The following is a 14905-nucleotide window of genomic DNA, read 5'->3' as shown; positions in this document are numbered from 1 at the left end:
CCACCTAATATCCCTCCACTTAATTCCACTTCTTTTAAAGAAGACATAGAAGTGAATAAGCTGGAGGAAGGCCATAGTGAAAACTCAAAATGCATAGAACATAGCACTCAACTGTTCTCTTGTGAGCAGGGCATCCCAGATTTAAAGAAGTCAGCCTGGTCTCTGATTGGATCCAGGAATGTCCTGGGATCCGTGTGTCCTCCTTTGGGCAGCCACCGCTGAGGAGCACAACTTTCTGCTCTTCTCCATGTCTAAATAAGTTTAGCAATGAAAGAAGGCAGTTGTGGTGACTGCTGGGAGAAGCCAGACTCTCCTCCAATCAGAGCAAGCAGAGGGAACTGAAAAAAAATGATGTGCCAGATTAGCAGAGCAAGGAAGCAAGGACAGCCCTTCGTTTTGCCTTGCTTCGCCTTTCCCAGCCCCAGTGGATAACTGTGGCTTGCTGGCACCACTGGAGGGTGCAGAGCGCATGGCCCCTGGGAACTGTGAGCTCAGCAGGAAGGTGGCGGCAGCACATGGAGAGGAGTGGGCCATGAGTGGCTGCTGCCACAGGGGGAGCATGAGGCAAAGGGGCTCTGGGTGCTCTCTGCCCCTGTGGCAGAGGTGGGGGCCGTTCAATGGCAGCTCTTTCCCTCCCTCCCACTGGGGTAGCACTAAGGAAGCTATGGCCCTCACAGGTCCTCAAGTGCTGGAGCCCAGTGGAGGAGAGGTGGGGCACTGCCCTGCTCCTCCTTCTCTCTGCTACTTCCACCTCATGCTCAGGCCTGAGCTGGGAGTGGAGCTGCAGTCTGGTGGTGAAAGGCAGCCCTGAGGAAGCTGTGGCTGCCGGAGCCCAGTAGAGGCATTTTGACTCGCGCCCATGTCCTGGCTCCAAAGTGGAAAGTATGCATAGAGGCCCCGGTAGCTTAAGGAGCTACTGGGTGAGGTCCCATAGTCTGGAATGAATAGAAGGGAGCCCAGTAGGGATGGGAGCTTCTAAATGAGAAATGTTGAAGGCCCAAAGGCAGACAATTCCAACAAGAAAGAAAAGTGGGAGGCATCTAAGGAAATCAATGTGGCTGCATAAGGAGCTTACAGATGAGCTGAGAGTTAACAAGGGCATGTGTAAGAAATGGAAGAAAGGGGAAATCACAAAGGAGGAAAATGCAACAGTTTAGGATGAAGATCAGGCTGCTTAAAGCTCTGAATAAGCAAGAGAGGTTAAAGTAATTCTAAAGAAGGTTTATTTGGCTATGTTCAAAGCAAGAGGAAGGACAAACAAGTGGTAGGTCCTCTGCGTGAGTAACATGAGAAATTCGGGGACTTCCGGGTTAGCGCCATCGGCGAATGGCGGAGTTCCTCCGACTGGAGGAACGGGTTCTGTGGAAATTGGGTCTTCCCGTCGCGGCGAAGGCGGGGACCCGCTAGAAATCCCAGGCGGTGAAGCCTGGCAACATGGGGTTGGTAATGTCCCTCTACTGCTAATGTCCCTCTACTGCTAAAATAGAATAGTTTGCCATCTTTCAGGATGCAAAAATAGTTCCTTGACTGTTTAGAAAGCTCTTTTTCTTGTTGTTTAGTCATGTCTGACTTTTCGTGACCCCGTGGACCAGAGCACGCCAGGCCCTCCTGTCTTCCACTGCCTCCCACAGCTTGGTCAGACTCATGTTTGTAGCTTCGAGAACACTGTCCAACCATCTCATCCTCTGGCGTCCCCTTCTCCTTGTGCCCTCCATCTTTCACAACATCAGGGTCTTTTCCAGGGAGTCTTCTCTTCTCATAGGACTGCTATCTGATACGACTGCTATATCTTTCATTTTAAAACACATGGGGCACATCTGCAACATTAAAACACTCTTGTTTCACTTTAAGAGCCATGACTTCCACCAAGGAACCTTGCGAACGGTAGTTTCTTAATGGTCTCCTAACAACTCTCAACTCTTTTAAGCAACTTCCCTTTCCATAATTCTTTGGGGGAAACCATGACTGTAACAAGAGTTCTTTAAATGTATGGTGTGGGTGAGCAGTTAGAATTACTGCAAACAGAATCCTTGATCTCGACCTTGTGCAGAGTTGAAATGAATCTTCTCCACCTCTGCTGCCTTCTGGGATATCTTCCGGAGAATAAAAGGCTAAAAAGGAAGCCCTACACAGATCCCGAGTGGAGTCTCTTAGGCAGATGGAGGTTATTTTCTACGCTTCCTTCTGCCAACCCCTGAAACCAAGCTGGTGCCTAACGTCCTGCTCTGCTTTCCTTTCGACCACATCAGCAAGACTGAGAGGGGAGCCTTGTCCTCTGGGCAGCCCAGGACAGTCCAGGCTTGCACCCCGGGGAGGTCACTTCAGTCTGCTAACACAGCAGGTTGACCTCACCCCTGGAAGCACACTCCATTGTTCTCGAGACCGACAGATGCCAACAAATGGAGGGAAATAATATCATCCTGTATCTTTCTAATACCCTTGTGGATTTCTTCCCTCTTCTCTTCACTAATTTAGCTCCACCACTTTCTGAGAGGCGTCTCATTTAACAATAGTGCCGGGGAAGAGGTTTCATTTAGCCAGAAGGGAGATTTGGTAACTGAGTTGGATATCATCAACTGGATCACATTCCCAAATGACTCCTTTTCCAGAGTTAAGGTTGGAATGAGGAACCCCCAGGCTCCCCCAAGCAAAAGACTCTCCATTCATGATGACACCATCACCTGGCCCATCAGGTTCAACCAGGTAAGGTCCATTTCAGAGTGTCTCCAGACATTTCCTCAAGGCTAAAAAAAAAGGGCGTCCACTATTCAGACTCTGAAACAGCTATTCCAAGATGCAACTAGATTTGATTTAATTCACCTCCTGAAGAAGACGGGGAACCAACATTCAACTGAAAACAGCACAGGCAGTGGGAAGCTTACAATGGCAAAATGTGATATAGAAAGAAGTTGGATAGGTGGGCTTATCAATAACTGATTTTTAAAAAAGAAAACAAAGTACAGAAGAACCTCATCACTGTTCTTCATTGTTACCCCAAACATTGCTGTAGCATAACATAACAATACCTAGTTTGGGTCTCTGAGATTCTCAGATAATGTTCAAAGGAGCCACAGCTAAAAAACTAACATGGTTAGGAAGTGATGAAGCAAATGGCATCACCCAAAGTCTGGAACATATAATTGTGAGAAGAAAGGAAGACACACAGAACCAGGAAACACTGGCAACTTGGATGAAGAGCAGAAACACCCAAGAACCCACGGGTGAGGTGTGAGCCAAAGTACTCAAAGGCCCCATAAAAGTGGGTCCAGGGTGTTTGTGGCATGCTCAGTGTTCAGCAGGGGACATTCAGTATCAGACAGTGGGAGGGCAATTGCTGTGAAGCGAACAACAGAAGGACCAAGGGCAGCAGCTCCTTGGGATATGAATGGTCATCCTGATCTGATTGGCACTTCAGACTTCCTGCCTGTGTGGGAAACAGGGGGGTAAATTTGGCCCCATCTGAGGAACAGGTATGGCATGTTTAAGTCAGAAATTGCCATCTTCTTTCCTTTTTGGACAGGCACAACCCCTTTCTCTGTGCAATGAGAATTGCCAATTGGGCTACAGTCGGACCAAGAAGGAAGGAAAGCTACCTTGCTGCTATGATTGCATCCCGTGCCCAGAAGGGAAGATTTCAGACCAGAAGGGTAGGAGATGTATTATTTTTTATTGGTACACTACTTATAAGCATTGTGAAGTATGATCCAGTACATGAAAATCAAAATAGGTAGAGAAGGATGGTAAGAGAATGCTGTCCGAAGATACCATTCAGTTGTTCCTGTTTTGGAGCATCGTCTCATATGCTCATGGAATGCAGAGGTAAGGATTTCAGCATAGCAGGAAATGATGGAAACAGGGAGAACTTATGATTGGTGATATCCAGGTGATGAACTTCTCTTCTTTCACTTGTAGTGAAGACCTACAAGCCCTCTTGTATATAGAAATAATTGGGCCAAATACCTATATATATTTTACCAGTACTGATCCAGCAGCCATCATTCAAGGCTTTCTGACCATTTGCCTTGATTTCTTCTGGGCACAAAACGCTTCACAAGTATGGTATAGTATTTTTCTTTTTTCTTTTTCAGACATGGACGACTGTTTTGAATGCTCCGAAGATCAGTATCCAAACAGTGACAAGGATGGATGTCTTCCAAAAGATGAAACTTTCTTGTCTTTTGGAGAACCTTTGGGGATCAGTCTGGCCACTTTTGCTCTCTGCTTTTCTTCCATCACAGCTGGGGTGCTTGGAATATTCGTGAAACACAAGGCGACTCCCATAGTCAAAGCCAACAACAGGAACCTCACCTACGTTCTCCTTCTCTCTCTCCTGCTCTCCTTCCTTTGTGCTCTGCTCTTCATTGGCCAGCCTGAGGAAGTCACCTGCCTCCTTCAGCAAACTGCTTTTGGCATGATCTTCTCAGTTGCCATTTCTTGCATATTGGCCAAAACTGCCATTGTGGTTCTGGCTTTCATGGCCACCAAGCCAGGGTCCAGCATGAGGAAGTGGCTGGGGAAACAATTGGCCAGCTCCATTGTTTTTTCCTGCTCCCTTATTCAAGCCACAATCTGTAGCATATGGCTGGCCACTTCTCCTCCTTTCCCAGACGTTGACATGCACTCAATGACTGAAGAAATAATACTAGAATGTAATGAAGGCTCCACTCTCATGTTTTATTGTGTTCTGGGATTCATGGGTTTGCTGGCCATAGTCAGCTTCACGGTGGCTTTCCTAGCTAGAAAGTTGCCTGACAGTTTCAATGAAGCCAAATTCATCACCTTCGGCATGTTGGTCTTTTGCAGTGTGTGGCTCTCCTTTGTTCCAACCTACTTGAGCACCAAGGGGAAATATATGGTGGCTGTGGAGATCTTCTCCATCTTGGCCTCCAGTTTTGGGTTACTGGGCTGCATCTTTTCCCCCAAATGCTATGTTATTTTACTGAGGCCTGAGCTGAACAGCAGGGAGCAGTTAATTAGAATAAAGAATTAAGAACTGACAAGAGTGACTCACTGGTCCAGGCAATTCTTTGTCACTGGAAATCAGAGATATTTCTTTCCAGGTCATTGTCAGTTGGATATGTATTAATTGAAAACATGAAGTTAATATAAACTGAGTCCCATATTTTCTGAAGTTTGGTCCTGGTTCATCATATCTCAATCGACCATGATTTATTCACACACATGGCACCTCATTCGTTTCCACTACTCTCCATGGTCCTGACCCCAATGTAATCATGTGAAACCAGAAGGGGCATTTTGTGAGGTTATTAACTGGCATATAATTTCTCAACCCACCACCAATTATCTACATACCCAATATTACATATCACAATCTAAAATCTCCCCTGCCTGCTGATAATAGTTCTTCAACAGTTCTGTTAGATCTACTTGAGTGGATTGAGAAGAGTGATAAGGGGTGCAAACTCATCCATTGGATACAAACTTTTTGACCCTGCCTTAATAGACTAAAATTTATTCAGAAATCTTGCAATTATGTACAGGAACACATATATTTGACTCATAATAAATACTTTGCCATCCCGCTCAGGAGAATCTTGCTGAGACCTGAACAAAAAGCAACTTGTTTTCTTTTGCAGAGTCCCAGAAGAATTACAGTTTATGAGTGACCCATGAACTACACCAGAATTACCCAATTTACCATAACTGCACCTCTTAATCCTTCTAGTTCCGCAGCTCCCAACGTGGGGCACAGGGGGGCAGTTTGATTTTTAAGGGGGGCAGTTTGAGAATGAGTTATGAACAGTTAATGGTCTTTTAGGCTTCCTCCAAGCAAACATGAATTCACTTTTTGAATAATAAAAATTATATGTCACTCAGAGGGGGGCCTCAAGATTTTAGAGATGCTTAGATGGAGCATGGCGGGTGGGGGGGGAGGTTGGGAACCACTTATTATATAACCTCTGTCCTAGTTAGTAGGGAATTCAGGGGTCAGATGTGAAACAAAGAACCAAGACTAGAGGATGCCATTAATACACTATCTACTGTGCCATTTGCAAATGGGGCCATAGAGACACGAGTCTCTGGACTCCGCTATACAACTGCAAATAAAACGCTTTGTGTTGCAAAGTGCATTGGCGATGATGGACTATGGCAAATTCGATCTATTTTTGCAAGACTTTATCTACTTAGAAGCAGCTGTTCTACCAGCAAATTTCAATCATTTGTGACAAAAAGATAACAATCATGGTTTCTTATTTTAAAAATGCCATAAGAGTGAATGCATAGGCAAAAATCTATTTTATTGTCGGATTTGGTTATTGTTTCGTACCTGAGTGTAATATACTCAGAGTCGACCCATCAGTTTTAAGGAGTTTATTCAAGTTTTAATAAGAACAGTCAGTCCTCAGGTGTGTTTGTTGCTGGGGCCCCACCCAGATCCCAGGCTATATATCCTGTTTTCACACCTAGGTCATACCTGATAGGCCAATTAAAACTTCCCATCTGGAGCTGGATTGGATGGCTCCTATGGCCAATCAAACCTCTCCATTCTGAAGGAAATCAGCCCTGAGTGCTCACTGGAAGGACAGATCCTGAAGCTGAGGCTCCAAGACTTTGGCCACCTCATGAGAAGAGAAGACTCCCTGGAAAAGACCCTGATGTTGGGAAAGATGGAGAGCACAAGGAGAAGGGGATGACAGAGGACGAGATGGTGGGACAGTGTTCTCGAAGCTACCAGCATAAGTTTGACCAAACTGCGGGAGGCAGTGGAAGACAGGAGTGCCTGGCGTGCTCTGGTCCAGGGGGTCATGAAGAGGCGGACACCACTAAATGACTAAACAACAACAACAAAATCCTACCTGCCTATTATTCTAAGATCCCAGCTCCAGACATAACACTGAGACAAACCAGGCAGCCTCTGAAAACTGAGCTCTTTTGCTGAATCAGGGCCTTTCACCGAGTGCAATTTCTTCACCTAGTGCAACCACCCCTTGTACCTATGCTGTCCCTAGTCTCCCCATTAACATTAAGGAGAACCAAGAGAGAGCTCTGTTGAAATGGATCTATATGTTTTCATCTTAGAGAATCCAGAATTCTGAGCAAGTTATTATCTCCCCTATAGTTATGGAATTATCTATAATTGCTACTTCTCCAATTCCTTAGACGGTTCAGCTGGCTGCTAGCAAAACACCACAGATGGAAGAAGGCATTTAAGATCTTCTGTGTCATTCAGAACTGGAAAAATAAATAGATAAAGAGAATTCCATTCTGTTTCTGGGGCTAGAGACCCACAAGGCTCTGATAAATGAAATTTTGCACCATACAGCCCTGGTTTCAATCATCCAAGGGAGTGGTCATTCAAGCCAGACTGTACAATTCAGTATCATGGAGATGTTGGTGTAGGAAGAGATTGATCGGTTTCTATCAAGAAGATTTTTTTGTGCAAGATGGAGGTATTATTGATACTGCTAGCAGTGCTACTTCCTCAGACAGTGTGCATGGTTCCTGTTTCTAGATGCAATGTTAGTGACCCTCTTCTTATCCATCACAAGTATTATCAGCCAGGAGACCTTATAATTGGTGGCATTATTTCACACATCTTCCATTTTTTAAGTGCACTAAACTTCAAACAACGTCTCTCTTCCGAGCTCTTTGATGACCTTGTGTAAGGAGTTGGGTTTTCTTAAACATATCGTGTATCTGTCCTCATATTCTTCTTTTTCACAGCTTCTTTTAATATGCATTTCCAGCTTATATGGAAAACCTTCTGCATGACAGCATTCTGCTCTGTATATGACTGAAAGCATTAATTAAATGGTGCATTTATTCTCTCTCAGTTTTGCCTCAGTGTATTAGAACAGCTCCTGTGGGTGATCATAAAAGGCACTGTCTGAATTATCTTGTTACAGCTGAGTTGAATTGTCATAAGCTAGAATTTTCTGAAACATTTTCAGATTTTTATTTTTATTTTGAAACTTTCCACACCATTGCAGAATTACAACCCTCTCTTGGGGAAAAATAAAGTGGGAAAATGACCTCCATGGTTTAACCATCTGTGAATACGGCAGAGAACACTGGGTGCAACTGTTGATCTAGTTTCAGATTTTTTTAGCATTATTTAATACAGTCAAACCTCTTCTTACATCCGCCTCCGCTTGCGTCCATTTTGCCCAATGTCTGCGGCAAACCCGGAAGTAACTGGCAGGTTTGTGGCCGGTTGCGCAGGCGCAGGAGCGACGATTGCTGTTCACGCCAGCGCACAACAGTGCCTCTCCCAGCGACCCATTTTGACCTCCGGACGGACCTCCGGAATGGATTATGATCGCAGGTAGAGGTTCCACTGTATCTAATATTTTGAAATTTTACAATACAGTCTCTTCTTCCATCCAGTTATCTTAGACCGCCTCTCCTTTCGTTCATCAGTGTTGCTTAATTCGATAGTTTCATTCCACATTAACTCAGCTGAAATTTCAGTGAATTTGAAAAAACTCTAACTTTCAGAGAAATCCACTTTCTTTCTGTGTGCTGCTCTGGTTTCGCCAGAAGTGGCTTAGTCATGCTGGCCACATGGCCCAAAAAAACTGTCTGTGGACAAACATCGGCTCCCTCGGCCAGTAAAGTGAGATGAGCGCCGCAACCCCAGAGTCGCTCTTGACTGAACTTAACTGTCAGGGGTACTTTTACCTTTACCTTATCAAGAGATCACCCTAATAGCTGCAGGTACTATGTTCTGGAGAACATATGAAATGTTTTGCGGGACCTAAAGAGTTTACTGAATGTAGTAGCATGGCATCTGATTCTGTGTTGCTAGATTTCCCCATAAAGAATGTCAGGAACAGGCTATAATAAAGTGAAGTTCTTCCAATTAAAATTTTTATTGCACTAGCCATAGGCCATGGCATCATTCAGAAGGAGGACAACAAGAAATAAACAAAACAATAACCATAAAAATCATCGGGCACCACACATAAAATAAAACCATGGTCACGGCTACTAAAATTATTTGTTGCATTAAATAGAATAGAATAGCAGAAGATTCTCAGGTAAGTTGTGCCAAATTAATGATCCAAATCCCCTTTGCAGTTGACCGCTATTTTTTTCTAGGTCCTTCCTCCTGATCTTCTTAGCTCCAGCGCATAGAGTGCTACTTTATAAGTAACAAAGGTGTTGGTGTCGCTCAGCAAAGTGAAGTTCTTATTAAATTTGTCGTTGAATTGTTTAAAATATAAATGCTGGTTAACTAAGGCAGCTATTTATTTTTGAAATTAAGAGAAGAGGGATTGCCACTTCAAGGTCGTATTTTCTCTCATTTTAGGGTACTGACCCACCACTACCAGCACATTCTGGCCTTGGTATTTGCCCTGAAGGAGATAAATGAAAATCCCCGGATCTTACCCAACATCAGCCTTGGCTCCCACCTCTATAACAGTGGTTTCAGTTCCAGCGCAACATATCTTGCCTCCATGGAGCTCCTCTCCACAAAGGGCAAATTCTTCCCTAACTACAAGTGTGATGTCCAGGACAATCTTATAGCAGTCATTGGGGGACCTAATTTTGATGTTGATCTCAATATGGCAATTATGCTGTGGAACTACAAGATTCCACAGGTAAGTTGTGCTCACGCAAAAAATAAAGAATCATCCAACCCAACATTTTAGATTTAGTAAACATTAGAAAACTGTATATATAATAGGGATGGACTGAGCAGTTAATTACATGCCATTTCCTAGCACTGAAAGATAGGTCCCTTTCCCTCCTGCTCTATCCCATTGCATGTCTTTGTGTGCCATTTCACCCCATATTTCCTTCCCCTTCACTTTTCTGCCCAATTTTACACAAAATGGACAATTTTCAGTGCGTTTAAATACCGCATTTTTTGCTCTATAAGACTCACTTTTTCCCTCCCAAAAAGTAAGGGAAAATGTGTGTGTGTTATGGAGTGAATGCAGGCTGCACAGCTATTCCAGAAGCCAGAACAGCAAGATGGATCACTGCGCAGCGATCCCTCTTGCTGCTCTGGCTTCTGAGATTCAGAATATTATTTTTTCTTGTTTTCCCCCTCCAAAAACTAGGTGCATCTTATGGTCTTTACAAGAAACACAGAATTCTGTGCATGCAAATGCATTGCAAAACCAATAAATGTGCACACTCCCAATGGGAATTGTGTTTCAATCCACAACCAAATTCAAGAATATCAGATCAGGGTGGTTCAAGCAAATTCTTCCCCAATTTATGTCCAGATACAAAGGCTAGGATACAAAGGATGGGGCAATTGATGCCCTGAAGGGGGATTTCACATCCGAGGGGATTTTGAGGAGAGGTTGGAGAAACAGTATCTCTGTTGGATATGTGAAGCCTATGCCTTAAAAATTAATAATATATTGAACCCTTCTGGTTCATGAAAGAAAAAAAAATGAAATCTAGATTGGAACACTGTATTTAGGAATATGTGTTTTCTTTTGACAGTACAGTTAAACCTTGGTTCCCAAATAGCTCTGTTTTCGAGCGTTTCGGCTCCTGGACGCAAAAAACCCGTAAGTCAATGGTCCAGTTTTTGAACATTTTTCAGAACCTGAACATCTGACACGGCTTCCTCTTGAATGCAAGAAGCTCTTGCAACCAATCGGAAGCCGTGCCTCAGTTGTCAAACATCTCGGGACTGAAAAATGGGCTTTCAGAACGGATTACGTTCAACATATATATATATATATATATATATATATATATATATATATATGCAGGTTTTGGTGTCCTCGGGTGTCTTCCCGTGTAAAAGTTGGGGTGTCTAGGCGACGTTTCGACGAGGTCTCACTCGTCATCTTCAGGCTGGTGCTTTCGGCTTCTTGTTACTGGAACAGAGCAGGATCTCAGTGTTTGAGTTCCTATAAATACAAAAGAAGAAAAGGCACACTAGCCTGGGAACTTCCTCTCTGCCCAGAACATTGGAGGCTATACACCACACCCCCTCAACAGTATTTATAGGAACTCAAACACTGAGATCCTGCTCTGTTCCAGTAACAAGAAGCCGAAAGCACCAGCCTGAAGATGACGAGTGAGACCTCGTCGAAACGTCGCCTAGACACCCCAACTTTTACACGGGAAGACACCCGAGGACACCAAAACCTGCATTCCTGTACCCGTGAAAATCTACGAAAGCATATATATATATATATATATATACACATACATACATACATACATACATACATACATACCATTTTCCATCTGCTCTTTACTTAGCTCCCATATGGTTCTGCTCTTGCAGTAGATTGCAAAGATCAAGGAGTTTTCTTTCACCAGATGTTCCCAGATGTGGACCATCAGTATAAAGGGATTCTCCAGTTACTTCTTCATTTCAGGTGGACATGGACTGGGGTGCTTTATCTGGATGATGACACTGGAGAGAGGTTTTCCCAGATTGTGCTGCCCATCTTCTCCCAGAGTGGCATCTGCTTTGACTTCATAGAAAAATTCCCCAAACTCTCTTTTTCCGATGACGTTCCTCAAATGGTGGAAAATGGAATTGAAAAATCAAAGATGATCATGAATAGCACTGCTAACGTCTTGATTGCCCATGGTGAAATTCAGACCATGATTCTTGTGAGAATGTTGCTATTCATCCCAACATTTATGGACATGCCACTGAATACAAAAGTCTGGATTATGACAGCACAAATGGACTTCACATCTCTTCCCTTTCAGAGCAATTGGGACATAGATTTCCTCCAGGGTGCTATATCGTTTGCAGTAAGTTCAAAGGAGTTGCAGACGTTCCATAAATTTCTTCATGCAATAAATCCTACCTTGGAAAAGGAATATGACTTTATCAGAGTCTTCTGGGAACGTGCATTTAGCTGTTTATTTCCAGGTCCTCTGGTAGACAACATGGGTGGGAGAATTTGTACTGGAAGGGAAAAGCTGGAGACTCTCCCTGCGTCAGTTTTTGAAATGAGCATGACCGGCCACAGTTACAGTGTCTACAATGCTGTCTATGCTGTGGCGCATGCGCTGCATGAAATTTATCTGTTCGACTCCAAGCACAGAGGACGGGCAAATAAAGGAAAGTGGACATTTTCATATCAACAGAGATGGCAGGTAATATCCTGAGCAGACTCCTTCAGGAGAGCTTTCTACACTTTTGTAAGTCGCCAAGTCTTTTTTTGGCCTACCGTTGAACTTTTGTATCCCTTTTAAATACACACGTGTATTTAACAAAAAACCTACCACGTTTTTAAGTGTCTTAAACCTTCACCTTTTTCCTTTTTCCTTTTTCTTTTTCTTTTTACTTACCCCTTTCAGCTGCACCATTATCTGAGAAGTGTTTCCTTTAACAATACTGCTGGGGAAACCATTTCCTTTGATGAAAACGGGTCATTAGCAGCTGGATTTGATATTATCAACTGGGTCACATTCCCAAACCAATCCTTTCTTAGAGTGAAAGTTGGAAGCGTAGACCCACAGGCCCACAAGGAAAATGTGCTCACTATTCATGAAGATATCATTGTATGGCCAGACAAATTCAACCAGGTAGGGTCCATGCTTATCTTGGAATGCATTGACTCCTTTTACAAATGTTGAGAAAGTGGTACTCAAGAGAAGCAAACTCCCCAAATGTATTTACTAAGAGCATTTCCAGATTAGTATCTTCTTTCATTTATGGACAGACGCCGCCTCTTTCTGTATGTAATGACAATTGCCATTTGGGGTCCAGTAAGACAAAGAAGGAAGGGGCGCCATTCTGCTGCTATGATTGCCTTCCATGCCCAGAAGGAAAGATCTCAAACAAAACAGGTAAGAGATATTAGTACAGAGTAGGTTTCTAAAAAATGCATGCTGGCTCTGATTCACAGTATCCAAAGCTGCTCAGTGGTGATGAAGATGGCCTCATCTGAGAGAGAAAGTAAGATGATATTGTAGTACACCCCAACAAAAACTGAGATGATGCTAACTTCCCAGTTGTGATATGCAAGGAGAGCAGTGATGAGGCTGAGCTTTCCTTTGGACCAGATGTTCTGAAGAAGTGAATTTTAGTTCACAAAAGCTGATGCCATAAAAATGCAGAAGTTCTTAAGGTGTCACAAGACTATTTTTTATTTCTATGATCTCTGTTTCTGACCCAACCATAACTTATTACAAACACAGTTACATTGTACGTCAGGCATCCCCAAACCCGGCCCTCTAGATGTTCTGGGACTACAATGCCCATCATCCCTGACCACTGGCCCTGTTAGCTAGGGATGATGGGAGCTGTAGTCCCAAAACATCTGGAGGGCTGAGTTTGGGGATGTCTGTGGTACGTCAAAGGACCAGCCTCCCTCTAGGACTTTAAAAAAATATTAAGAATCACAATTGTTCACACGAATCAAACATAAATACCAATTACCAGAAAATATTCAGGACTAAAGAAAAGGGCCAATGACTTCAATAACATGACATTTGAAGTAGCCTGATGTTCTCTGTAGTTTCTTCCCTGTATCTTTCTCCCCTAGCACCCTATGCTCAGATAGGGTTTTGAATGCTAAGGGTTGTTTAATGTATATATCAAAAGCCGTGTTTTCTTTTCCAGACATGGACGTCTGTATTCAATGTCAAGAAGATCAATATCCAAACCGTGGCCAGGATTTATGCATTCCGAAAAAGATAAGCTTCTTGTCTTATGACGAACCTTTGGGGACCAGTCTGGCCATTTTTGCTCTTTCCTTCTCTTTCCTCACAGTTCTGGTCCTTGGAGTCTTCATTAAGCACAAAGACACTCCCATCGTCAAAGCCAACAACCGGAGCCTCACCTACGGTCTCCTCATCTCCCTCCTGCTCTCCTTCCTTTGTGTATTCCTGTTCATTGGTCAGCCTGAGAAGATACCATGCCTCTTTCAACAACCTGCGTTTGGCATTATCTTCTCACTGGCAGTTTCTTGTGTGTTGGCCAAAACCATCACCGTCATCATGGCTTTCGCGGCGACCAAGCCTGGGTCCAGGATGAGGAAATGGATAGGGAAAAGACTGGCTTTTTCCATTGTTCTGTCATGCTCCCTTATTCAAACCACTATTTGTGCTGTGTGGCTGGCAACCTCTCCCCCATTCTTGCATTTTGACATGCACTCAATGACCGAAGAAATTGTTCTGGAATGTAATGAAGGTTCGGTTATTATGTTTTACTGTGTTTTGGGCTTTATGGGCTTCCTATCCATTGTCAGCTTCACTGTGGCTTTCCTAGCCAGGAAGTTGCCTGACAGTTTTAATGAAGCCAAGTTTATCACCTTCAGTATGCTTCTGTTTTGCAGTGTTTGGTTGTCCTTTGTTCCCACCTACCAGAGCACCAAGGGAAAATACACGGTGGCCGTGGAGATCTTCTCCATCTTAGCTTCCAGTGCAGGATTACTGATTTGTATATTTTTACCAAAATGCTTTATCATTGTGGTTAGGCCTGAGTTGAACACTAGGGGGCAGCTAATTCAAAGAATAAATTAAAGGTGCTAAACAGTAGGTGCCTATGCCTCACATTCTGCTAAAATCGGTTATTCATTTTAAGGCACTGGAGATCACCATGAACAACTTATTCAACTCACATAAACAGTTGTTAACCAGAACTAATCCTTTCTGGAAGTTTATTGTCTGATTTCATATTCCGCCCCCCTACATTAGAGTGCATGTGCCGTGAGGAAAGGGGTTTAGTCAAGCACAGATTACAAACTCTACTCTTCATGCCTTCAATCGTCAAATAAGAATTGTATGACAAAGCCAGGAGATATTTCAGTTTGGCTCATTTCTGAGGTGGTTTATTTGTGCTGTTTTCAGAAATTTAGTCCATAATTATTACGGAATGATATGCTTCTCATCTATACATTTAGAAGATAAGCCATCACTGGGATTTGAAAACTTTAGGTTTGTGATAACTGTTGTCCAATTATTAATATTCCCACTTGGGCAAACTACACCTCGCTGGTTC

General features: G+C 43.4%; 1 protein-coding gene across 1 annotated transcript; it reads left to right on the top strand.

Moving 5' to 3' along the window:
• Window positions 1-1286: 1286 nt before the first annotated feature.
• LOC309358870 (vomeronasal type-2 receptor 26-like) lies at window positions 1287-14427 on the top strand (the record flags this gene model as incomplete). The annotated part of the gene is made up of 10 exons (XM_081892139.1): window positions 1287-1439; window positions 2476-2703; window positions 3728-3819; window positions 7475-7624; window positions 9275-9566; window positions 10453-10493; window positions 11319-11559; window positions 12259-12486; window positions 12624-12750; window positions 13526-14427. The coding sequence occupies 10 exons, from the start codon at window positions 1287-1289 to the stop codon at window positions 14425-14427; spliced, it is 2454 nt and encodes an 817-aa protein (XP_081748265.1).
• Window positions 14428-14905: the final 478 nt, after the last annotated feature.

The sequence above is a fragment of the Podarcis melisellensis genome (assembly GCF_964234715.1).
Source record: "Podarcis melisellensis genome assembly, chromosome: 16".
NCBI lineage: Eukaryota > Metazoa > Chordata > Lepidosauria > Squamata > Lacertidae > Podarcis > Podarcis melisellensis.
Note: the sequence above shows the minus strand (reverse complement) of the source record. Positions and strands in the feature narration are given on the sequence as shown.